At 40.0% G+C, this 27,264-nt stretch overlaps 1 protein-coding gene and 1 long non-coding RNA gene across 2 annotated transcripts in view; both read left to right on the top strand.

Moving 5' to 3' along the window:
* LOC148594692 (uncharacterized) overlaps nt 1-27,264 on the top strand; it is a 524,454-nt gene that overhangs the window by 267,777 nt on the left and 229,413 nt on the right. The gene's annotated exons all lie outside the window — the stretch shown is intronic.
* Nucleotides 5,448-17,263, top strand: AGA (aspartylglucosaminidase). Its single transcript, XM_088524624.1, has 9 exons — nt 5,448-5,567; nt 7,214-7,367; nt 8,090-8,202; nt 11,111-11,223; nt 12,126-12,246; nt 14,187-14,262; nt 15,049-15,156; nt 16,008-16,141; nt 16,937-17,263. The coding sequence occupies exons 1-9, from the start codon at nt 5,453-5,455 to the stop codon at nt 17,035-17,037; spliced, it is 1,035 nt and encodes a 344-aa protein (XP_088380750.1). The 5' UTR covers nt 5,448-5,452; the 3' UTR covers nt 17,038-17,263.

Below are 27,264 nucleotides of genomic sequence, written 5' to 3'. Positions count from 1 at the left end.
TAGAGCTCCAGGCTATTGCCCTGTGTGCCTCCCTGTTGAACCAGTTCTGATGATACGGGAAGTAGTCATTTACTGGGTATTTCTCAAATGAAGCCAATGGGACCATCCACAGCAGTAAGGATTATGAAAGGTCAGCCTAACTATTATTTATTCACAATCTGAATTCATATTTATGCTACAAAAGCAATCTCGCCTACCCTTGCAACGTGACTCTGAAGTTTAAATCTAAAATCTAATTGTAAAATCAAAGCCCCAGAGGGAAGAAAACATATGAAGAGATATTTTTTATTGAGATATATCTAGCTTATATGATGACCTAGATATAGGCGATATCTAGGATATATCAGGAAATTATTTCTAACATAAATACCAAAGATAACAACAAACACATGAAACAATTCCTTTCTCTGAAGTAAAACCTTCCAGAATTTGAGAAACAAAGGAGGAAAATACACAAAGTCTTAGGCAAAAAAAAAAAAAAAGTTCTTTTTTTGACCTACGCGGTCTCCATTGTATTCAGTAATGTTGCACTGGTGTGACCACAAAAACTGGAGATTATTATACTCAAATTATCAGACTAAATCTTCACTAAGTAAATTCAGACTTATACCAACTGCTTAACCCTTGGCCTGCCCCGTTGTCTCTAGACATTGTATCCTATGATTTAATCAGTACAGAAAGTCAATGTCTGGCACAAAAGTGAACTTAAAAATGTAGCAGTAGCTCATAACTTTGTATTTCTGTGCTTTGAATCTAAGCCATTTCATCTTAAAATATAGTTTGTAAAATGCTGTGTAGAGGGGTTTTGTTACAAACTCTAGTCTGTCAGGCTGAAGCCAAAGAAAGATGTATTTCCCACTTAATAACCCCTGTGGTTAGTATCAGAGTCCAGTGGAACTTCCAAAGGACAGTAATTTAATAGTTGCTGCATTGCTGAAATAGATTCTCAAAATGACTTTGACCTGAATTGTACACTTCTTCAGCAGCTTAGAAGAGCTGCAGAGCTGTGGATACATTCAGTTCAGACATCATGAAGCAGGAACTAGCTCCTTACCCTAGCCCCATTTTTTAAATCTGGTTATCAGGATTTTTCAGCCACATTTATGCTGAATACGAGGCTGTGAGACCACAGCAAGCTTTGTGTACATGGATGTCTGTATGAGAAGCACAATCAGAACCTGCTGTAAGACATGGCTATAAACAGGCTAACAGGGAAAATCAGAAAAGGGCATTTCTGCAGCCTACCAAAGAGGCAGTAGGAATTAACTTGAGCAGAGTATTCTGCATAGACATCATACAATCTCCATTTCAAAGTCACAACTTGTGACTTTGCGTTGTAAGCTCTCATTGTAAATTAACTAATGTATTCTCCAGTGTTAAGATAATCATAACTCAAAGCGGGTCCTGTTTGCAAATCCTGGTATATATACCCAAAGCACACAAAATAGATGTGGATGCTATAACCTGCCACGCTGCTAAAATACTGTGCATGCACTCCAAGTTTCTGTTTACGTTCAACACTGAGAACATTAAGTATGCCCATTTGACAATGTCAAGGTAACTTTCAGAGTTGAAGAAGCAAAAATTATTTTTTGCAGTTATCCAACAACTTTGTAATTACCATGGATCACATTTATGAAAAATCATGAAGCTACAATCAAAGCAGTCCGGACAATGTCCATCACATGCTCCATATGACAACTTTATCACCAAAGTGGACCAGTATAGCAATTACAATTGATATCTACAATATACTACACATAATAACTTATTTTCAGACCAATGCAGTAGGCCAAAATAATACTGTAAGAACACATTATCCTGTGACACCACAATTACCCAGAGGTCACAAAGTAAGGAATTAAGTAGCTCTGGCAAGCTCTTAAAAGGTAGACGGGTAACAAAAGCAAATTTAACAATGGAAACATGATTAATAATTATTTAGTTACTAGTAATAACCGATTATTATAGTTAGCATCTGCATTATTTTTTACTCCATATATTTTATATGTATATATATAAATGCTCATCTTGTCAATGTGCTGTAAAAGCATAAAATAAACAACCCTTGTTCTCCTTAGAGCTTGTGTTTTAAGGAGAATTTAGAGTAGGTTAAGGAGGTATCTTTGAAAATATTTAAAGATGGCTTTTCTCCAGCATGCAAGAGAGCATAACAAGTCTTTCTTTAATAAGTAGTATTTGCCTTCATTGGAAATAAACGTCTTCATGCTTTTTAGTGCCATTCAGTGAATGAGAGAACATATGTAAGAAGGCGGCATGAAAAGCACACTGAGGGAAAAAAAAAAAGGACAGTGCTATCACGAATCTACCCAAGAGGCAGCACAGCAACATAGGGTCATTTTAAAATGTATTTTAATTAGGACCAAGATGGATTCTAAATCCTACATCATAAAACACTCATGCCCATGCAAATTTCTACACCAAGCGCTAATCAAACAATTGCTTACTTTTATTTAAAAAATGATTCTGAGATTTGTTCTTCTTGTGTCTATGTGTATAGAAATTCTAAGTAAAATCAAGATAAAAAATGCAAGCAAATTGCAAATACAATGATATTGTAATTAGAGTTCAAAGCACACATATGGAATATTTGAGAAGGCAAAGAGAAGGTAGGCATGCATTTTTGAACAGATGGTGCTAGAAAAGGTTACCTAGATATAATTGAGGTCATAATTTGGCTGCTCTAGGAACAGACACTTTCAGTGAAAGAGGTGACTTTTTTTTAATTACTCAGTGCCATTCGATCACAGTGTTGTCTAGTATAGTTCATATTGCGGTTTGAAGGGGGGTGCTAATTTAGTAAGAGATGAATCCTTGTGTTCCAGCCAATCCCCAGAGGTTAGAGGGACTGGAGGTGGCTGGACTCACTCTTAATAGGGATACCAAGCACTGTGGTAGCTACAGGCCTGACTCCGGCAGCACCAGATTCACGAACAGTCTGTGGACGATAGGTCCGACAGCCTTCAAAACAAGTTGTCGAGTTCACGAATATTCAAATGCAACATTTACAAAGCTGGCTTCAGATGTCAGTACAGGAAATTCTCTGCTACAGTGTGGGGTTCTTAGATAGTGTCTAATGTACAAACGTGCAATCATTACTCACCCCAGAAGATGGGAGAGGGCTCTCAACCTACAGGAGTCTCCTCAGGCAGTGTCCCGACTCAAGGAGAGGAAAGGGGTTCAGCCCGTCGACCAATCCCAGAAGTCAGGATGGAGTCTTCCCTCCAACTTCTTCCCACCTTAGTCCTTTCTCCCTTTATGATTTTTTACATTTAGGTGGAGCTTGAGTGACTCTAGAAGTGCTTAATTTTGTTACTGATTGGTTAAAAAGTCTCTCCAGTCAACAGAAATTCTAGAGAGTGTGCTCAGTGAGGAGTGGTCATTCCTTGGAAGCAGGTAACTTTTGGGATAGGGCTGTGCATTGGTATTACAATGAGGTTAGAATGAGGAAAAGTTCAAGCAAAGTCCATCCAAAGGGACAGATCTGCCCCCATTGCTGGCCCAGCACCAGACACCTTATCGTACTATGTGGCTTATCAGCTGCGAGGCCAGACCAGGTCACCACCTCTGGAGGGAGCACAGCGGAGTTTGGCTGCAGAGTCTTCTCTCCAATCCACCCTCCACTCACACATTGTCTGCACGACACCATCAGATTGCCACCTCCACAGGGAATCTAACTCAGTTTGGCCATGGTGTCTCCATTCTGCGGCACTCTTCATTTACTCTTATTAGCATGTGCTAGGAGGGCAGATTGTGTTGCCAAGGGAATTGTGGAGGAGTAAACTCTGTACATACCAACCATCCTGGAAGTGGCAACTGTCTCTGACCCCAAGCAAACCTCACTAATGCCATAACTTCTTAGGCCCTAGTTTTTCTCTAATTGCCCCTTTCTTGAGCAATTTTCCGACAGTTCTTCGAAGACATCCCCTGTCCCCAGAAAGCTCCTGCTAGAATATTGTCTCTATATTACACATTAGAAGAAAGCTTCTGTTCATGGACTCATTGATTTGCTTTCAGCTGCAGGGACTTAATGTCAACTGGGTGCACCATTTATCTTAGCTATGGTCTGCAATGTCACAGTATTAGAAAAGCCAGCTTGAGCTGCATTTTCACTGCTGGTGTAAAAGACTGCATCACCGCATCTACTTATAGCTGGAAGTCATTCAGTTCTGAATGCCAGTTAGAAAGAACATCACTGCAATGAAATCAACTGCGTTTCTATATGAGCCTCAAACTGTAATGTTGTGCTGTGCCAAGTCCCACATAACATCCACTCTGCAGTCCTTCAGGCTCCTCCTGCTGATACTTTTATCTGGACGATTCCCATAACTAAGTCTTATTGCTTCATAACGATCTCTTCCTTGTAAAAAGAAACAATACTTGAAGAAAATGCTTCAAGTTTAGAAGGATGTTTGATGATGTTTTCCGTGTCACTTAATCATGGAAATACTTTCCTGATACTTTTCCTGACTTTTTTTTTCTGTTTTCCTTTAGTTAGCCTGAACTCACATCTTTATTTTCTTTTTTGTAAAAACCTTGCACAGAACTGTGCAACAGATATAAGAGCATTTGTACCAGAAATAGAGTAGCTAGAAGCATTTACCTGAGTAAAGGTTTCTCTAGACTACCTGTAGCTTTGCTTTTGGGAACTGGCTATAACCCAGACCAATTTATTACTAAATTCAAACCCAATACTGAAGCATTTTATTATTCCATGACTTCTGTAATGAGGCAAAATACACCTGTTTTGTGACTACTGCTTCATTCCGAAGTTGCTGGATGGGCTTGGTATAATAGAAGTAACAATGCTGCAGGCTTTTTAAACCAGTTTGGGTACACTTGCAATATCTGCATGCTTAGAAACTTGTCCTTGTCGCACATGGAGCACCAAGTATTTCCTCTCCCTCCTTCCTATGAGTTATGTAGAGACACAGGACAAGCACATCAAGTTTGTGGTAGACCTGCTTGGACTGCTAGAGCAACACATCACACAGACCAAACTACTGAAAATCGTTTAAAGTGAGGCACCAGAACGGTGCTTTCAGGATTAGGCAACTGTGGCACACTTCATGATTTTTTTCTTAAGCAAAGAATTTTTTAGTGAACTATTTACTACAGAAGACTCTCCAATACTTCAGCAGAGAAAACGTCCCTGTGCCACAAGCAAAATACTTTTGGCAAAACGGGTGAAAAGACAGCATGTAAAAGACAGTGCTTCAGAATCTCAGAAGCGTGCGTGTGCCCATATATATATATATACACACACAACAATAATTTATTTATTTTTTTGAGGAACGGTCACGAGAAACCGCTCCGCCGACAGGCCAGCCCCAACGGAGGCGGCTCGCGGCGCTGCGCGCATGCGCCGCCACGGGAGGGCGGGCGGGGACGGGGCGGGACGGGGACGGGGACGCGGACGGGGGTGGCAGCGATGGCGGCGGGTGGGGGGCTGCGGTTCCTGCTGCTGGCGCTGCACATGGCGGCGGCCTCGGCTGCGCTGCCGCTGGTCGTGAACACCTGGGCGTTTGGGAAGGCCACGGACACAGGTGTGGGCAGGCCGGGGCGCCGCGGGCGGCCCGGGGCGGAGGCTGCCGCTGCCGGCTTAAAAACGGCAAAAATGTTGAAAAGAAAAAACCCCAAAACCTCGGAAACGCGCAGGAGCGTTATCAGGAGGGGAACTGTGCAAGCAAAGCCTTACTATGCACTGGGGTGGGGGGCTGGCTCCTGGCCTGGTGCTGGGGTATGGATACCTAAAACGGATTTTGTGTAAACTAGTGAGAAAGCTAGGTTTAAAATACAGATATCCTTCCCTAATAATATGGTTTATGTTGCTGCTGCTAAAAATAGAGGTTTATTTTTAGTGGTGCCTGTGATACTCATTCTTCCTGCTTGAACATTTAGATAATGTTGAATATTGTGTTTTTGACCTTTGTTATTTTGTGAAGTATTACTAATAGTAAAGGCAGGTTTTTCTGTGGTAACTGTGCCACTGGAAATAATTTGTGGATACTGGCTAGCAATTAGGAGCTCTGTTACCACAGTTATGTTGTAAATAACTCCTTGTGGTGCTGCCTTGCTGGTGAAAGGGGTTCCGTAGAGCCTTGGGTAGGTCAGAACTGAAATACTGTCTTGGAAACAAGACCTTTTATTGGCAATTTATGGCAGTATCTGAAATAAAAGATAATCGGGGTTGGAACAGTACTGCTCACCCTGGAGTTTGTTATGCAGACAAGCGTTTGCTAAGTATTATTTTTTCCTTCATACAACCTGCCAATTTCATGCAGTTGCAGTCAGCGTTTTTGAAGGTGAGGGGTTTTGTGGAAGGTTGAGGCAACCTAATAGTTTGAGCTGCCAAGAAGAGCTGGGCTCTGCGGAGGCAGCAAGGGAGGAGAAGCTGCACGGCAGCCCTCGGTGCTCCTGCGTCTTGGGAAATCTTGCCCGAGGTCCCATCTTGTGGAGCAAAGTTGCTCTCGTGAGCAAAGCCTGCAGGGTGGTTTATTAAAGTCATGCATGTTTGACACGTCAGTGATGACTCACCGAACTAGGCCATGAGTTAGATATTAAAGAAGTAGAAAGCATTGCCTGAGGGTCGAATAGGAGAAAATGGGGACTGTTATTGATTACTTAGTTTAGATTTCTTTTTTGCTTTTATGTATTGTCATTGATACTAGGTTTAGATGTATAATTTGGGTATTTTCTGTGGCTGGCCACTTAGCCCAGCTAAAGTCTGAGGGAGCTTTTGAGCACTGTTTGTTACAACTTGTTTCTCTTCTTTGAGATAAGAGTCTTGCTAAATCTTCTCCCTCTTTTCTTCCCTGTTCTCCTCCCACTCTCCCCAAAAAACAAACAGAAAGGACTTTAGAGGGTGATAAAGCCCTGGACAGGGGAAGTTATTTAATATAGAGGATTTATGATGACTGTTGGTAAATAATACCTTTCCATTTAAAAATGGGGAAAAAAAAAAGCTCAATTTCTCAGAAACACTGATCAGACATGCAAACAAATCAGTATTTAGAGAAGTAATATTTTGTGTTTTGGGTCTTTTATGCATATATCTGCTTCGCTTGCAAATTACGTTTTACTTCATCAGCTTACATAATGCAACTTCATAGCATCCGTCTTTGAAACATTCCTAATGCAATTGCGCAGGCTGTCCTCGCTGTTAACATTTAATTATTTGTGTTGCTTATAGCGTGGAGAGTGTTACAGATGGGAGGCTCTGAGCTGGATGCGGTCGAAAAAGGCTGTGCACAGTGTGAGATTGACCAGTGTGATGGGAGCGTGGGATACGGAGGAAGCCCAGATGAAAGTGGAGAAACAACACTGGATGCAATGATTATGGATGGGTAAGAGAACCGCGTGGTGGAAAAAGAAAGATCCCTGTAATCTTCACCATGCCTTAATACAAGGGATGTTATGGAGATCTGTTGATTTAGGGCTGAGTTTGGACAAGTTAAAATATTAACTTGTGGAGCTAGAAAAATACATGCCTGAATGGTCGAAGAGTAACTAGGTATGTTCATTATTATATCTGAACATGCAGTGCCATAGTTCAGCTGTAGATAGAGCAGCTAAGATAAAGGCAGATGGTAACAAAGCTACAATTTTCATGCTTGTAGCATCATAAGCTTTCTCTTTAGATTTACTCCATGAATATTTTAGCTGTATAGCAGTTCTGTCTTCCTTATTTACTGTTCAGGCTCGTCCTGCCCCAAAAAGAATGACAAGTGTTTGTTTGGTTCGTAAGTTTATGCAATTAAATAGTTACTCTTAAACCGTGACTAATAATAAAATATTATTTTGCCTGGAGTTGTTGCTACTTAAGTAATACCTTAATACCTCCCCACTCTGTGCAAGGAAGTTATGTTATATATGACATTTTACCCCACTAGTGTGATGCTATCTGTCCATGATTATTTACCATAGAATAATTAAAGCAACATATTAAAATGGCAAACTTTCTAATTTTATATTGGAACAGATTTTGTTTTAATAAAAATATAAGAACATTTGTGCATTTTTTTTAATTAACTTATCTAAGTAGGCTTTAAATATTTCTTGTTTTCAGCAACACTATGGAAGTTGGGGCAGTTGCAGATCTGAGACGTGTAAAAAATGCAATTGGTGTAGCGAGAAAAGTCATTGAACACACTAAGCATACGTTATTAGTGGGAGAGTCAGGTAATTATTACCTTAACTGCTTCCAAGTCTTAGCTTCTTCTTGAAACCCTTCCTATTATAGTTGCTATTGCCATATGTTTATCTTAATATCATGGGTTGAGATTCCCTGACAATCAAGTGAACATACTTTAGAACTATTGAAGTATTTACTCTGTCAAGCTTATTACATTTGTATGAATTGGGTTTTATTTCACTTCTTCCACGTGAAAAGAAAAATAGTTGTATGGTCTATTCACCGATTCAGCTGCAAATACTATGTTGTAATCCAGAGGCCTTGATAATATCACTAAACTGGACACAAGGCAGACTTGTGAAAACTGAAACTTAGACATAAATATTTCATTTAAAACAATGGAGTAACTGTTTCTAACGAATCACAGAATGAATAAACTGTAGAGTTTCAATTGACTGCCTTAGTATATATTGAGCACTATTGCTGTATTTGGTTGTTTAAAGGTATTAGTGAGGACCTAGGAAAAAAACCTCAGAGGCATGTACTCCAAGGCACATCAAATGAGTGATAGCAACCTCAAGGAAGAGTTGGGGGTTAAAAATAGGAACTATTCCTGATGGAATAATATTAGCTTTAAAAGAGAAGCGTATTCCAGGGAGGTACATGAGTAGTAAGTGGAAGGTTATTGCCTGACAGTAAAGGATTTTTAAAATGTATAGGGCTGCCTGTAAAGAAATGTGGAGACAAGTGTAGGAGTTTAGATTTAAAAAGAAGTGACGTTATCTGAACCTTAAAGGTGAGTGGAGTGCCTTGAAATTGATAAGAAAAGATAAAAGGTTCTTGAAGGAATTAATGTGTACAGAATGATAGAGAAGTCGGTTCAACAGTGGGTTTTTTTGGATAGAGTGAAGTAGGGCAAATAGAGGAGATGACGATTGTGTTTCTCAGGAGGTCTGAGAGAGGGATTTGCAGATTCTAACCAGTTTTAGTAGTAGGCCCTGTTTTGATTATGACTAGCGCTCTCTCTGAGTGCCATGATTCCTAAATAGTCTTCACAGGCGTGTTTACTTTGACTTAAAATTTGAAGTGAAAATTTCTTAAATTTTCTTTGTACGAAGAGAATTTAAGGGAGAGGGTGTGTTTTTTCATGTCCTGTCATAACCTTGTTTAGAACCTTTCATAGTCTTATTTTCACAATCCAAGGAAAATGAAAGTATGGGTTATTTTAAAAAGTAGTATCTCTGAAAAAGGCATTACTAAAGTCTTTGGACTTTAAATAATGTCTGCATCTGGCTTTCTATCTGGACTCTATAGCTGTCTGTGAATTTATTTCATTCTTGGCATTTTCAGTGTAAAAGAAAAACAGCCAGTGTAGATTAAAAATGGCTGATCGTGAGTCATGAGGTTCTAGATCTGGAAATGAAAAACTGAGTCAGAGGCTGTGAAAGCTAATGTAGTTGAGCAAAATCATTCAAACATGGTAGTTGCTGAAGTCTGAAGTCACACTTTTTCATCATTTTCACACAGTGAGTAAAATATTGTAGAAGTTATTCCTTTGCCCTCAAAAACATGCAGAAAGAGGCTTTGGAAAAATATGCAAAACTGAGAGGATGAACAAATAATTTTATCATATTGTGTAAGGAAGATGATACTGTGGATCATAAGTGAACAATTGTTAGCTAATCACAAATTGTGGTGAAAGCTTGAGCAGTTTTCTAGGAAGAGGATTACAGTTAGAATTTGCCTTGAGCAAAGAAACTCCCAAACCTGATGATGTTCTTAGTCTTGCCATTGTAATGGTAAACCAGAATATAACCAAAGCTGATTTATTTTTAACCTGGGGTTTATAGTGGCAACGGTCTACATAGAAACAAAAAAGCTATTTAGATCCATATAGTATAGCTTTCGTTGAACAGATATCCACACTGACCAATTGTTGTAGGTTTGAAAGACCTGCTTCATTTCCTGCAGGACAGGACTTAGAAATGCAGCAGTATGGAGTGTGTACACCAACTTAGAACTGAGGCTGGTGAGGGGCACCGTGCAGAATGATCACAAGTGGGAGTGGGAACAATATTTTTATTTTGCTTATTGTCTGCTGAGAATTTTTTACATCTGTCTCAAATAGATTGGAAAGTTTCGTAGCAGTGTGTCTGACCTTTTCCTTTTTATGCCTTAGCAATACTTAAGCCAGTATCTAAGTGGAAAGTTCAAAGAACAGAAACAAGGCTGCAAAAGTTATAAATGGATGACTGAAAGCAAGCACAAGCACTTTTTTTTTTTTTAAAAAAAAAAAAAAAAAACACTCGCTTGCTTGTTTGAGAAATGGGAATGTGTGGAACAGTGTCACTGAAGATGTCAGTTTTCCATTACATTAGCATTGCTCTGAGTTCAAACAGACTTAGAGTGCCCCTTTTTTTTCTTTAAAAAGAAAATCATAAAACTTCTGAATTTAGCAACACTGTTACTAGGTAATAACAAAGGTAGCTATAGTTAAAATATGAGAGCAATTGTGGGGTTTTTTTGTTTGTTTTTCTCAGTTTATTTTGCTGTGATGTTTCCTAAAGTGGAGCATTTTTCCATTGTTTGTGTTATTTTCTGTGATATTTTATGCTCCCTTGTTACATACTTTATTAATTTTCAAAACAGGGAAGCAGGCACTTTTAAACTTGCAAGAAAAATATGTAATGCCTTGTAGGATGGTAGATAGATTTCTGCAAGAATCAGTGTTTTAGCAGCAAATATTATGCCAATATCTCCACTACTCACTTTATAAAGTCTAGCTTCATAAGTCAAATGAAAGTAAAATGAAATACGAAGAAATATAAGATCTCTTATATGTAGCGAGTATCAAATTTCTTGATTCCTAGATAATGCTACATGAAATCATTAGCAGAAGGTATGTGAAAACATGAATACGTCACTTTTTTTTGTTGTTGTTGTTTTTTTTTATAGCCTCCATGTTCGCCGTAAGGATGGGGTTCCCGTATGAAGATTTGACTACCCCAAAATCTCTTTCACTGTATTCGGAGTGGCTTAATCAGAGCTGCCAGCCAAACTACTGGCAGGTACAGGACAGGGTGGCCATGCAGCGGGGTTCGGAGAGGCAGTTGTGCAGCGTCACCTCTTCCTTTCACAGTGAGATTGGGCTTGTTGTTAGGGTGGGAGCGGACACTTGTTTAACAGACAGGACGAACCTGGGACTGTCAAACGTAGGCTCAGAAACCGTGTGTGTCTTCCACGTTCTTTTTTTAAATCCTCCTGGGTTTAACGTTGCTGCAGTGGTGTTTTGGTTTTGGAGGGGCTTTATTTTGTTGTTGTTGTTCTAAATGTAGGCAAACTAGACTAAGCAGTGAATGTATTTTTTGATGCATGTATAAATTTCTAAAATGAAATTTCACAGTAGTAATTTAAAATAGTCTTTCTCCCACCTATAGTCTGAGTTGCTTTATGCAGATATGCAGACCTGTGAAGACATTAAATCAGTGCAGCCTGTTCATGTTAAATATGATTTTTTTTTGAATTAGAATTGCAGGTTTCTACCTGTCTATGCATAGTTTTTGTTGCTTCTTACATCTGAAATGCTTTATTATTTAATCGTTTTAATTCATTATTAATGTTTTTTGTTGTTATTTGGGAAGATACTTAACTATGATGCTCATTTGTTTTTCCCTAAAATCTGTAACTGATTATATTTTCTTCATTCTGATGAAGAATATGAGTCTTTTTTGGACAGTCTGATGAGCAACAGAAAATCTTTAATTTGAACAGCCTAAATTCCTAATCATAGGAAAACCAATCTCCCAAATCAGTTGTCATTCTTTGAGCAAAGCATTCAAAGTTAGTAGAGCTGTATAGTTTTAAGAATTGGGCATCTGCTGTTTAGGTAGTAGATCGTGTGTATCATTTTGGAAATCTGTTTGTAATGAAGCATAATATATTGTTCTTGCTAATAATAAAATGATTACAGAATGTAGTACCAGACTCTTCAAAATCCTGTGGACCATATAAAAAGACTGAAAAAGTAATTCATAAAGAAGACTGGACCAGCTCCCAAAGAAGAATAAACATTCATAATCACGATACTATTGGTAAGAAATCTCATTAACTCTGATGTGATTTTTCTTATTTCTCTGTTAATTAAATTGGGCTGACTTTAATTAAAATTATTTTTATAGGCAATATTTCCTGTTTTATAGTGGTTTCAAGATTGCTATTTGTGCTTGTGATGGAATACCTATGAGCTCTTAGATAAAATGGGCTTTTCATTTGGGTTTTTTTTTTCCTTACTTATTTTAAAGCATGCTGCCTCCACATCCACTTGCTGCATTTTGTGTTCATTGCCCTATTGCCTCCTCTTCAGATGGCCTGGCACAGATGTTTGGGCAGTTATGGGTCATTAGAAAAGTAAGAATGATTATTTTTAGTCTTGATATCTGAAATACGGCTAACTTGAGTTAAATCTCCCCAATAACTCTCAGCCCAACTTAAAAGAGTTTTGTAGAGGTTGGAGAAATGAGCACTGAGTGCTTGCCAAGGGAAATGTTTGTCTGTCTTTAAGCTTACAAAATAAACCGTAGTTCCCTTTGACTTCCATTCTGGCTTTTAACCATTTCTACAGAAACTGATAACCTTAAAACAGGTTAGCAGTAGTGATCTCAGAGACTTCTAAGAGCCTACTGATTAAGGACTATAATTGCTTAGTCTGTCTGCTAATTCATGGGCAGATCTGACAAAAACAGCAAACATTACAGGAGTGGAGCAGTTAGATTCGCATCTTTCAAAGCTTTCTATTCTTTTTCATCCTAAAACATACACTTTTTGTTTCAGGATAGATTCTTTTCAATTTAGCAATTCAGAACCTTTTCTTTGACTATTCTGGATATCAAGAATTAATAAGTCATTTCAAATGCTAGTTGTCTTTGCTTTTTCTATTACTGCTGATAGCAAATTAATGTTCTACAGAAGTCAGACTTACCAATTTAAGAATTTTTCTTGGCTAGGATGTACACTTTTCAGTATGTTTTAGAAAGCTCAATAATTACAGTGTGTCAGAGAGGTTAATTTGCTAAATACAGTTCAGGAGTTGATGTATCATTAAGCATTCTTAAGCTGTTTTGTAGTATATATTGACATTTTCCTTATGCTCCTATTTTGTTCTCCTATCCCACTTCTATATATGTGAAACATCTCCTTGCCTAATTTTGGAAAGTGCCTCATTTAGCATGCATTTAGGAAGTTGGTAGGAACAGATGTCCTTCCAGCCTCCTTGCAGAGGCTGATGATAGCAGTAGAGCCAGCTTCAGCTTTTAGCTTCTGCTGATTAAAAACTGGGTTTTTTTGAGGAGATGATACTGCTAAGTGTGATCAGAGAACCAGAATTCAACTTTCTGAATTCTGCTTTTTGGCTGTCAGTGTGTTCTGAAATTGCTGTCAGCAGCACTTGCTGCCCTGCCTTAAAAAGGGGGGAGTCTTGGCTGATGGAGCAGCAGCTGATCCCAGTTTATCTCCTCAGCATGAAATTACTGAGGGCTGGGCTCACCCACGGGCTCACCCACGTGTATGACTGTAGCTTTTTCCTTTGTCAGGCTGTATTTCAACTTCTGCCGAGGTTAAGCCTCTCTCTCTGATTTTTTTTTTTTTTTTTTTTTTTTCTCCCCCCTATCAACTTCAAGCACCGTTTATTAAATTTCCAGACTTGGTTGCTCTGATGGTAGCAATGCAGCCCTATGGATCCTACCTAGCTCTTTGTAAGGTCGCATAAGTGCATATCAAGAGGCATTGGCTTCTTGGAGAATGTAGTGTGCAACTGAGATTACTACCATGTTACTGGTTAAGAATTTGTTTTTAGACTCTTGCAATCCATTCAAAACTTTTCAAATATATTTTAGAAAGAACTTCAATAACCTGTTTTAAAGTATTTTGAATAGTCTGGATATCACAGTTCTAATTGATGAGAACTATGGTGTCAATTTAACAAACATATCAGGCATGCTTCTGAGTGTGTTTTATCCCTTATTGGGAATTTTAGGTATGATTGTGATTGGTGAAAGTGGAACCGTTGCTGCTGGAACATCTACTAATGGTGCAATCCACAAAATTCCCGGGTTAGTATGTGTGGTTTTAGAACAAAGCTTGGGATACTTGTGACAGTGTATGTTTTAGACTATGACTATGACAAAATGACCTTGCTTATTTCGGGTTGCCATGAATCTGAGTACTGAAGGACTGGTTAAGCTAGAAAATGATTTGGCACAATGTTAAGGTAAGGCACTGGAGAGGAACGAGCATCTTGGAAAGGTGCTTAGTCTCCAAAGAAATGTATACAGAATCACAGCCTGTGGCTTGCATATATATATATATATATATATATATATATATATATATATATATATATATATATTTAATCTTTGAGGTTTTTTTCCTCCATAGTCAGGAGTCTTGTCTGTCCACAAGTCAGATATCTTCTGGATTTAACAAGAATTATTGAAGATACCAGTGTCCTCAGCTACTGACTAAACTTTCCTGCGCTAGCTGGAGGAGTTAGTACATGTAAAAGAAGGTGTTTCTGGAGGTAGATTAAGCCTGGAGGTCAAGCAGGGTATCACAGAGTACTTTCATCAGTAGTATTAAGCCAAGACCTCTGACTAATAGTGACCTCCATACCTCTTCTGATCTCCTGTCTGTTTAACACAGCTGGAGGCAGTAAGGTTGGCAAATCGGTGTCCAAATTATAAGAATTTGCCAGTACGTATTAGATGAAGAACTGCATTAATGCTACTCTACTGAAGCTATATCCTAATTTTCTTCCATAGAATTAATTTATCTATATGTGTGCATAGGCACATACCTGCATATATATATTTAATATTTCTTTTCCTTGTTCCCTGCAGCCGTGTAGGAGACTCTCCAATAGCTGGAGCAGGGGCTTATGCTGATAGTACAGCTGGAGGAGCTGCAGCCACTGGAGACGGTGACATCATGATGCGCTTCTTACCCAGGTTTGTCCTTAGACCTTGCTGTCTTTGTCTAACCAAATGTGAACCGAGCAAATTAAGTAATTGAAAAGACAATGTGAAGTGCAGAAGTAGGGGGTAAAAAATGAATGAACGGGGGAAAAACAGCAGCGGAATGAAGTTGTCCCTGTAAGATGTCTTAAGAGAAACCAAGGACTTCAGTCACCCAGATATTTAAGAAACACTCCTCACCTCAATCCTGTCAACCTGGAAGTAAAGGGGTAATAGTAGTGAGTGTATTTCTAATCTGCATGGTCTTTAACAGAACAGACAGACTTCTTCCTCTTAAGTGTTTAGCTGTATGGGGAAGTATGTGTTACAAGCTGTGTGAGTGATCAGGAGGGAGTCCCAGCTTACTTGGGAAGTGGGTGGTGTAATAGTATCGCATTTTATGTAATTGCTGTCTGATTTGCATTAGGAAGAGAGATGTTGTAGTGCACGGTTGCCCAACCTGTATAAACTCTCTGTTTTCATTATTTTCCGAGTCTTGAAAGCCATCCTTGTGAGCTGTCTCAAGGAGAATGTATTATGGAAGTCCTTGCTGAACATAAGACACTGATGCTTGTAGGAAGTGTATTGGTTTGGAAACTCTGGCTCCTATAAATGCTTGCTAGCAAATGGATGTTCATAAGTGTTTAGTCCTCAGAGACTTTTTTCAAGCTATTCCAAGCCAGTCTTGAATTAAGAGGAAATTGCCTGTTAATATACTGTGACATTTGGGTAAAAGTTACTTACTATGCTTTTCCATTATTTGAAGAAATTGAGATCTCGATCGTATTTCTGCTATGTATAACTTGAGGAAGGATAACTCTGGGTTTGGGGTTGTTTTGTTGTAGCTATCAAGCTGTGGAGTATATGAGAATGGGAACAGACCCAACAGCAGCCTGTCAGAAAGTTATTTCCAGAATCCAGAAGTATGCACCAAACTTCTTCGGTGCTGTTATATGTGCCAATACAACTGGAAGTTACGGTATGTATGTGCAGCTACAAACACCCTGACTCACAGAAATACAAAAGTGAAGGTGGATTCTGGAGCAACAGGTATTAATTATTAGTTAACCACTGCAACAGTGCTGTTCTCCATAGTTGCAAGTGCTGGGTATCAGGGCTGTTGTTCTAGTGTGGGCTTAAAGTATTTTAATTATTCCTTTGTATTTTGATGCGTCAGACTTTCACAGAATTGTACATAAGTTTTAGTAAGAATCACAAATCCTTACAACCTTAATGTGTTGTCTTAGACTGTGATTAATTTGAAAGTTTAAAAACAAATGCCTGTGCCTCCCCTTGATACGGCACAAGCCAATGAGGCTGTGACAGCTCAGCGCAGCTTCAGAGCAGTCCAAGATCAGTCGCTGTGCCGGCATCTCATTAGTGAACTCTTAGATCAGTAGAAGATAAAATTTGCTAATCAACACAGCTTATTGAATTAGACTGCCTTTTCCTGGATTTTGATCTTTTATTTCCCATAGTTCTGTGTTTGAGAGATTAGAGTTTGAGGAATTCATTATATTAATCAAGACTGAGATTTTTTTTTCTAGCTTGTGTTAATATTTTGAATTACAAGAGCATTAATTGCACTGCAGCAGTAGTAGCCCTATATCTTTACTTCAAGATAAAACAGTTTTGAGACATCTTGAATTAGATTTTAAATGGGTAATTACACCATTGTGGTGTAATTAATGCCTATTTCTTTAGATGATAAAGTGCAATGATACAGATGTTAATCCTAAATGTAGGAAGTCTTACTTTTTTCTTTCTTTCCTAGGTGCTGCATGTAGTAAAACTCCAGGACTCACCCAATTTCACTTCATGGTTTATAGCCCTTCACTAAGTCAGCCATCTGAGCAAGTAGTAGATTGTATTTAATTGCTTTTGTACTAGTCACATCTAAACTTGGAAGGGTAAGAGCTAAAATTGCTGCTCAGGTGTTATTTTGCAAAATGGTTGTTCATTTTTACTGTTGTATAAACTGTTGGGCAAGTACAAACATATATTGAAGATGTACCTATTACTTCACTGTTTTTAGTGGGCTCTACTTTGTAATTGTTTTTGTATAGTGCCAGTAAACTTAATGTTTAGATTTTTATTCTAATTGGTTTGTAAAATTACTTTAAATGATTGTAGATTTTAATCAAGCATTGTATTTAAGCAGTGATTCTGTGCAGTTTTAGGGAAGTGAATATATCTGTACAGTTAGCAAGAATGTATCTGTACAATTAGCGAGTGCTTGTGCTTTTGCACTTAGCAAAGGGAATTGTTTTCTGCTTGAAGGTCAACATCTAAGTGAAGTGGCTGAAACTGATGCACCTTACTGCTCTTGCATGTGCTTGAGGTCACTTAAGTTGGGAATTCAGCAGACATTTAATTGTATCCCTGCTTAACCTTGAACAAATCTGAGAATCAAAGAGATAGGGAGCATCTGCTTGCTGGGCATGTCTAATCTGTGGGCATTTCTAACTTGTTTTGCAATGTCTGATTTCGTTTGTTTGTTTCTTTTAAGTGGGGAAGAAGACAGATGGAAATCTTTCCGTTGCCTTTTTTTTTTTTTTTTTTTTTTTTCTGTAGTGGAAGGTAATTATGAGTCTTAATTGCAGTAATCACTTCCTCACTGATGTGCAGTGTGCCTGCCCTTTCTGTACCATGCTAGCCCTGAAAAAGAACAATTGCATGTGTATAGTACGGCAGTTACCTAAAGCTAACAGAGGTATTTTTGTCACTTCCTCTTTTTGTGTCCAGAGATATCAGGGTTCACTTGCACTAAAATTTGAGTATTTTGACGATTGTTCTATATGCTTCTATATCCTTCTCTGACCTTGATTGCTGACCATTTGACTGAATTTTTTACTAAACTTGAAATAGCTAGTGAAACTTATAACAGGGGAGAGTAAAATGACTTTATCTTGTAAGAAATGCAAAGTATTTATTTGAATAAAATCACTGAGTAACAGAAGCACACTTCAGTGTATTCTTTATAACTAAGGTTGTTTCAGTGCTTGTACACTGTGCCTTATGATGATTGTTGCCTTGTGTTCTGAGCTGGTATGTTTAAGAGGTGTAAGAAGATTCTTGAGCTAGAATAGCCCTTTTTAGTGGCCCGTAGTTACACTTTGTCAAAGTTGTTTATTTGGAGGATTCACTGCTGTACCTGGATTTAAGATGATTTCATAGGACAGATTTCAGTGTAGGATTTTAAAATGTTAAGTGGGCTGCTGCTGGCTGACCTCACTTTTTCTGTGGCTTCTAACCAAATTACTGCTTCATCTAATATAGACAGAATTTAGAATCATAGAATGCTTAAGGTTGGAAGGGACCTCTAGAGATCATCTAGTCCAACCCCCTGCACACGCAGGGTCACCTAGAGCACGTGGCACAGGACTGCGTCCAAGCGGGTTTGGAAGATCTCCAGAGAAGGAGACTCCACAACCTCTCTGGGCAGCCTGTTCCAGTGCTCTGTCACCCTCACTGTCAAGAAGTTTTTGCTTAAGTTCCAGTGGAATTGTTGGTGTTTCAATTTGAGGCCATTACCTCTAGTTCTGTCAGTGGTCACCAGTGAAAAGAGGCCAGCACCATCCTCCTCACTGCCTCCTTTGAGGTACTTACAGACACTGGTCAGGTCTCCTCTCAGCCTTCTCTTCTCCAGGCTGAACAGGCCCAGCTCCCTCAGCCTCTCCTCATAGGGCAGATGTTCCAGGCCCCTGATCATCCTTGTAGCCCTGCGCTGGACTCTCTCCAGCAGCTCCACATCCTTCTTGTCCTGTGGAGCCCAGAACTGGACACAACACTCCAGATGTGGCCTCACCAGGGCTGAGTAGAGGAGCAGGATCACCTCCCTCGACCTGCTAGAGACGCTCTTCTTAATGCACCCCAGGATCCCATTGGCCTTCTTGGCCACGAGGGCACACTGCTGCCTCATGGTCAACTTGTCGTCCACCATGACACCCAGGTCTTTCTCCGCAGAGCTGCTCTCCAGAAGGTCGGTCCCCAGCCTGTACTGGTGTCTGGGGTTATTCCTCCCCAGGTGCAGGACCTTGCACTTGGCCTTGTTGAATTTCATTAGGTTTTTCACTGCCCAGTTGTCCAGTCTGTCCAGGTCCCTCTGGATGGCAGCGCAGCCGTCTGGGGTATCGGCTACTCCTCCCAGTTTCGTGTCATCAGCAAACTTGCTGAGGGAGCACTCTGTGCCTTCATCCAGGTCATTGATGAATAAATTGAACAGGACTGGACCAAGGACTGACCCCTGTGGGATACCACTAGCTACAGGCCTCCAACTAGACTCAGCACCGCTGATCACCACTCTCTGGGCCCTGCCATCCAGCCAGTTCTAATCCACCTCACTGTGCACTCATCTATCCCACACTTCGGAGCTTGCCCAGGAGGATGTTGTGAGGGACGGTGTCAAAAGCCTTGGTGAAGTCGAGATAGACGACATCCACCGCTCTCCCCTTATCTACCCAGCTTGTCATTCCATCATAGAAGGCCTTGGTGAATCCATGCTGACTACTCCTGAGCACCTTCTTATCCTCCACGTTTGGAAACAACAGCCAGGATGCGCTGCTCCATGACTTTTCCAGGGATGGAGGTGAGGCTGACAGGCCTGTAGCTGCCTGGGTCCTTCTTGCCATTTTTGAAGACCGGTGTGACATTGGCTTTATTCCAGTCTTCTGGCACCTCCGCTGTTCTCCAGGACCTTTCGAAGACGATGGAGGATGGCTTAGCAACAACATCCGCCGGCTCCCACAGCACTCTGGGGTGCATCTCATCAGAGCCCATGGATTTGTGGATGTCAGGTTTCCCTAAGAGCTCTCTGACCCAATCTTCCTCTACTCGGGGCAAGTCTTCCTCTCTCCAGGCACCTGCTCTGGTTTCTAGGGTCTGGGATTCCAGAGGGCTACCCTTGGTAAACACTGAAGCAAAGAAGGCCTTCAGTAGTTCTTTCTCTGTGTCTTTCATAACCAGGGCACCCATGCTGTTCACCAGTAGACCCACGTTTTGGCTTATCTTCCTTTTACCATTGATGTATTTGGAAAAAGCTCTTATTAACATCTCTCGCCATATTTAATTCCAATTGTGCCTTAGCTTTCCTTGTCACATCCCTGTATTCCCCGACGACATTCCTATATTTCTCCCACGGAGCCTGTCCTTTTTTTCCACTTTCTGTATGCCTTTCTGCTTGAGTTTTGCCAGCAGCTCCTTGCTCATCCCCACAGGACTCCTGCCCCCTCTGCCTGACTCCTTACACACAGGGATGCCCTGTTGCTGGGCGTGGAGGAAGTACTGCTTGAAAACTAACCAGCTCTCTTGGGCCCTGCTTCTTTCTAGAGCTCTAACCCATGGAATTCTTCCAAGGAGGTCTCTGAAGAGGCTAAAGTTGGGCCTCCTGAAGTCCATGGTTTCAAGGCTACTTACAGCCCTGCCACCTCCACGTAGGATCCTGAACTCCACCAACTCATGGTCACTGCAGCTGAGGCTACCCCCCACCTTCACATCTCCTACTAGGCCCTCCTTATTTGATAGCACGAGGTCCAGTAGCCCACCTCTCCTCGTCGGCTCCTCCACAACCTGTGTCAAAAAGTTACCGTCGACGCTCTGCAGGAACCTCCAGGACTGCTTGTGCCTGGCTGTGTTGTCCTTCCAGTTGATGCCGGGGTAGTTGAAGTCCCCCATGAGAACCAGGGCTTGTGACCATGAGGCAACATCCAGCTGCCTATAGAAGGCCTCATCAACCTCCTCGTCTTGGTCAGGTGGCCTGTAGCAGACACCCACCACAGTGTCTCCCACATTAGCCTGTCCTCTAATCCTTACCCACAAGCTCTCAATTCGCTCAACATCCACTCCCAGGTTGAGCTCCATGCATTCCAGCTACTCTCTAACACAAAGAGCAACTCCACCACGTCGCCTTCCCAGCCTGTCCTTCCTGAAGAGCACACAGCCTTCCATGGCAGCACCCCAGTCGTGTGAACTATCCCACCACGTCTCTAATTCCAGTGAGATCATGATGCTGGGACTGCACACAGATCTCCAGTTCCTTTTTCAGCTTTGTGGTCTGACTGATAAAGTTAGCTGTGCTACGGCAGTGGATTCTTTAATAAAGAAATCTGTGTGCACCCTGGCAATATTTTGTATGTGTTTATGGAAGAAAACTTCCCTTTACCTGCACAGTTTGGAGTTTACCACTGAAATAGTTCCCTTTGTCTGTAATTACCTCAACAGAGAGTAACTGAATTCTAGAGGATTTGAGGTTCTTTCAGATAGGAGCAACAACTGATATAAATCTCAGACAATCTGGAATTATCTTAAGGGGTAAAACCAGCAGTGGTACCATTTTTTTTTTAAACTTAGAATTCTATTAACAATTGCTGTTTGGGTTTAGTTGTTGCATGACTTTTGTCAATCATTAACAACTTTGTTTTGAAACAATGTGTAGGATTTCTCAGCTAATAACTGTAATCTGTGGTGGGGAAAAACAAGTGATATATTTAATTATGCAGCAGCTCCAGTATAGAGGTGGAACACTATACATTAAGTGCACTAGGCAGTCTGTTCATTTTTCCATCGAAGTTCCATTAAATTTACAGCAGAAGGCCATTAAGGAAATGGCCATGGAGCAGATATGACAGAATCTCAGGATTTCTTAGACTAGTTTTGCTTTTGCTGTGTGAGCTGCAGAGTTAGGCAGAGAATGTTTTAGGCATTTGTGCATTTAATAGTGTTTGCTGGATTTTCATTGTCTCTCTTCCCTGGACAGTTAGAATCAGCGCAGGTAAATACAGCACCTGCTGTTTTAATGCCCTGCTGGTGTGATCAGCTGCTCTGTTTATAGTGACAGGTGGCATTCCATGAAATAAGAGCAATAGCAGCCTAAAAGACTGCCAGTTCTTCAGGGAATTCCTGTTACTGGAAGAGGTGAAAATTTCTTGAAAGTTCTGTCTTTGAATGTATGTTGTCCTGGTAGAATTTTACAACACCATTGCTGTTGTATGCTTTGGAATATTTTTATAATTTAAAAATGATAATTTTGTCCCTTCTAATGTAGTTGTGAAGTTCAGCTGAGTTTTTTATCTTCTTAGCACTTGTAACTTAAAAATCCAAGGAATAAGAAATTCAGTGTAGCAAGATATCGGTAACAGTATTATATTTGAATATTCTTATGTATAGATGGAAAGAACCTGAAGTTTTCTAAGACGGACAAAGTTTCTCTAGGGACTATAATAGAATGTAACTCTGCTAATACAGGAGAAAGGCATTTGTGGAAGCATGTGAATGTGAGCCTGATCTTTTGTCTGTATCTGTAAACTGTGTTTAGCATTGTAAAATGTCAAACTAATTGAAGAGGAAAAATGCACAGTGAATCACTGACCTACTTTTATTTTAATGTTTGTCATTTCCTCAGATGCTTAAACTACTTCCCTATTAAAAATTCAGTGAACAGAATTCCCAAACTTACATGGTATCCATTACAGATGAGCATTTGGTCAAGCACTGGCAGATTTTTGTAAGCTTCTTTATATTTACTACCATTTACTATCTTGTGAAAAGAAATGAAGTTATGGCAGGCATTCGGTATGACATGCGTAGGTACTTGTTAAAATACTACTGCATGATATTATGGTAAGCAAGTGTAACATCAGTTTGTAATTACAAAATTGAAACTGGAAATGTAAACTTCAGTGACTTTTCACATTATTTCTTCACAATAACTTCATAATAACTTGCTTTCTTGTTAGCTGCTGCAAACTCATGTCATTAAGATGACTTTCTTGACACGTTCTACCTATACCAGTGCAAGTTTGACCATTGGGTAGTTTTCTTTCTGAAGTGTTTCGTGCAGGATATAGGCTGTCCTGCATTATTTTGCCAAGTAGTGTATATGCTTAGCTAGACTATGAATGCTTGTTGTTCATAAATAGATGTTTATTTTATATGTGGTTCTTTACAGCGATTTTATTTGAAAATAAAATGATTGTGCTGCCAGCTTGACACTGCTCCTGGTTACTCATCCTCAGGTCATCTTAGTTTGTGAGGGTGAGCCCTGGGCTGATGGGCTGCTACAGGCAGAAGCCTGCAGAAACTGAGATTTTCCATAACTAAATATTTCTCCCTGCAGCCTTTATTTCCTGAGCATTGAGGACACAGTTTCTTATTTTGCTGCACCACTTGCATGTTTTCTGTCAGGAATACTGTTGGTCAAGTATAGCTTTTACCGCTTTACTAAACCTGTTGCAGCTATATAAAATAATCCTTGTGTGGTATCCATTAAAAATGAATATTTTAGGGAGTTATAGGGGGTTAACTCTACAGAAGAGAGACATCTGCCTCACTGAAGAGAAGAGCCTTGGCAACTACGAATGCTTTCTAAATAATTAGGCTAGGCAGAACAGTAAGAAGCAAGCAATTCTTTATCTATGTGAGAGGTTATTCTCTTTTTATGAAGAATTCAAAGTAATAAATGAAGCAAAACGTAAATTGCAAGGATAAATGTGAGAAGTATTATAAACACATGTAATTAATGGGCAGTATTGAACTGTTAAGTGGATTTTGTTAATTTAGTTGATGGTTACTGAAGAAAAATTTGCATGTTATAAAGTGGAAATGAAATTGCATTGGAGTGGCTGCAGTGCCAGTCACCTGTAACTATAGATAAATACAGTCTTTTACCATGCTCACAAACGTGGCCACATGAAGAGTCCTGTGATCTCAGTTCTGAACGCCTATGACGATTTCTGGGAAGGTGACAGCTCCACACAGCGGGACTCTCCGGTGTAACGTTATCCATCGTAGGAGCTTCAGACGTTGGCAGGCAGCCTTTAACACTGCAGCCTTGCAACTCTTGCTCTCAGCCTATGCTGGTGACTTCTGTTCCCATGCAGGCCTGAGTGGCAGACTGGACTGTTTGCATGCACCCAAGCTGCTTTGCCATGAAATCCGGCTGTTAAACTTTCTCTGACTTCCTTCTGCAGACTGAATACACTGAGAAGAGCAGATACCTGCTCTCCATTCCCCTGGCCCCGCTGGGGGGTTCTGAGCAGATCAAGGAGCAGTAACAAACAGCTGCAGGGCATTTTGGCTACAGCTGTTTGCTGGAGGACTAGGCATCAAAGCCCTCAAGGATGAGTATTAAACCATCCCTGTTCCCTAATGCCTCAAGTGTACTATCTTCCCTGTTCCTCTGAACTGAGTTCCCAGGCACAGAATTAGGCTAGTGAGAATGGGTTGCATGAAAAGCCACTATGCTGAAAGAGAAGAGTTATCTGACATTTAACCTTGCCTTAAGTATAAGCTTGTATTTTTAAGCTCTGTCCACCTCGAGAGTGTGGTTTCAGTTGCGTAAAGATTTTGCTGCCACCTTGAGACATCCTCTTTATCTTTTTTTCCGGTTGTGTAATTGGTTCTGGTGATTGGCTTGCTGATCTGGCTTTTTTTTCCCTTCCAAAATGCGTTTTCAGTCAGGTCAACAAAGTGGTCTGGTTTACGATGCAGCCACCCAGTTGTGAATATCAACCCAAGGTTGACGTTGCTGCAGCAATACAGAGGAGAGGGTCACAGAAGACAGGGATTTACCCAGTTGATGACAGCTCACGCTTCGATTACACAGTGTGCTTTTGTAAGTCTGGCCTAGCTGTTTTCCTGCAGACTGAAGTGAGGTGCCTATCTTTTAGTAGGTCTTAGAATTCAGCCCCCAAGCTGGATGTTTATCCTGGCATTTCTTTCTCCCCAGTAAAATTCAGCAAGAGACATGAGAAAGATGAGCGAATTTGAATTCAGGACTTCCACTACTTGAGGGACATTCTCACTGACAGACTACTGTCTTGTTTCTCATAGTATCTGTCCTGTCTCCTGAATGTTTCTTTAACACAGTTTTCTGTCTGTGGGGCCGGGGGGAAGGTGCAGAATCCATTTCCAGCCTTTTTCTGATGGCCTTTTCTTGCTAAAAGTGTGAATTTGGATTTCCCCTGAGTGAGAAAGCTCTGCAACTTAGATCCCCCTGTGTCAGGACACCTACTGTTACTCCAGTGCTTATGAAAAGGTGAGCGCCATCAGTTCATTTTCCTTGACAAGCAGTTTAATTGAAAGTGGCTGTGAAATGTGCTTTGTGTTAATACTACTGTGTTTTAGACAGACTACTGTACTGGTCTCTTGGGCTTTCTGTCACTGAAGTGTCTGGTTAGTGAATTCTAAAGAGGTTTAGGTGCGAGATAAGAGCCAATGTGATCAGTGAAGCCAAGATATCATCCCCAGTTACATTCAGGAATAGAACTGTAGCTCTTTAACTTGATTTGAAAAATCAAGTCTGTTTCAAAGTTGAATAGAAATTTGATCTTGCATAAAGTTGTACCTAGAAATGTGAAACAATGATGTAGTATCTCATTATGCCAGATGTAAGCACAAATGCCAGATCAGTAGTCTAGCTGTCATTTGTAATTGTCATTGCTCTACTTTTGGTCAGTCTTATGTATTCATAGTATGCCAATCAATGTCTTACTTAACCATTATGTTCCACTTTATAATTGTGATTATTTCAGGCTTAGCATTTGGAAGAGCTTTGTATGCATACTAGAAGTTAATGCAGTCTGGTCAGAGAATAGACCATCTCATTTAAATGCCTCTGAAGCATTTCTCACAGTGAATAACAAAGTCATCGAACAATACAGAACTGCTCAACCCTTTAGTCTCAGTACATGAGGATCGAAATGCTTCATCCTTAGAGAAATAAGTGTTGTCCTTTCTTTGGATGATCTAGAGGAGACTTAAGCATCTGCATCCAGTATTTTAACCTCATTAAAAATTGTCATGTTTAGGTAAAAATCCAGCCAAGCTCCTGAGACTTGTATGTTTTGTGATACTCTTGTAACTGTAAGAAGCACAAGATTCCTAAAGGCTCCTAGTGCTAGAGTCATAAAGTCGTAAAGATTGCAGGAACAAGTGAGGATTTATTTTCTCTGTCAATCTGAACAAATATTTTCTTTAATCTTGACTACCTTAAAGGTTAACATCATTTGGGAAAACTTTCAATACACTCAGGAAAAAGTTTAATTTTTACCTACTATCAGTTTAGAAAGAAACTAATATATATATAAAAAAATCCAACTGTTCATTGACTCATTATGAGGACAGAAATGACAGCACTTGGCAGGCCTACAAATAAATTATACAACAGCTGTAGCAAAACAGTGGATGTAAATGGACATAATGGACAGTCACATTTCAATCCTTTCCACCTATAACCTCCTACATACGCACTTTTTACTAGTTATAAACTAGTAAATAGTCAGGAAACTATTTTCAGTGAGTATGTACGGTATTCTCTAACTTAACTGCTTTCATTGTGAGATAATATTTTCCACAAAGACTAGCAGCTTTTTTCATTTCTGTAGGCTCTGTATTTTGGTAAGTGAAAGAATGAGAACAAATCTGATGTTTAACGTTGAATTTTCTGCATGCTGAACATCAGATAAGCTATGACTGTGGTAGTCTGTTTAATTGGACTGCATGTGTCTGTGATGGAACAGGTTAGCAACAGTTCTAAAAGACTACAGGTTCCTAAATTCACTTAATACAGCCTCTCTGTCTCTAAAAAAGGGGAGGGAAAGCAAGTGAATGGGAATAATGGAGATAGTTCTAAATACAGCTGATATATAATATTTCAATAAAGCAGGAGTTAATCTGGTGTACCTTTGATTTTCAAAGTGGTCCCACTGCTCTTCTGACATTTGAAAAGGGTGTGTGGTGGGCTATGCTGAACTCAGGAGCAGCCACTCATGAGCAGCCTTGCAGTCCACTTCTTGTTGGTGGCTCAGCCCCCAGTATTGCTGTAGAAGGAGCAGGAGCAGAGGGCAGCAGCAGAGTACAGATTTGGTTTGTAATCCTGGGAAACAATCCCAACCACAGGGACAAGCTTTTCATCATTTTTTTTTTTCAATCAAGCCGTCTAAGCAATTTGTAAGAACAGCCCGAATGTAATCGCCTATCCTGTCATTGAAAGATCTGTTTTAATCACAGCTTACTAGATGGTTATTACCTGAAAACTTGCAATTAACCTAATGACCAGTGTTTTTGACAAAAATAGCAGAGTATGATATGATTAATAGCATTATC

Source organism: Tinamus guttatus, unplaced genomic scaffold (genome assembly GCF_059628265.1).
Source record: "Tinamus guttatus ecotype Peru unplaced genomic scaffold, ASM5962826v1 Tinamus_guttatus_pri_ptg000213l, whole genome shotgun sequence".
NCBI lineage: Eukaryota > Metazoa > Chordata > Aves > Tinamiformes > Tinamidae > Tinamus > Tinamus guttatus.
Note: the sequence above shows the minus strand (reverse complement) of the source record. Positions and strands in the feature narration are given on the sequence as shown.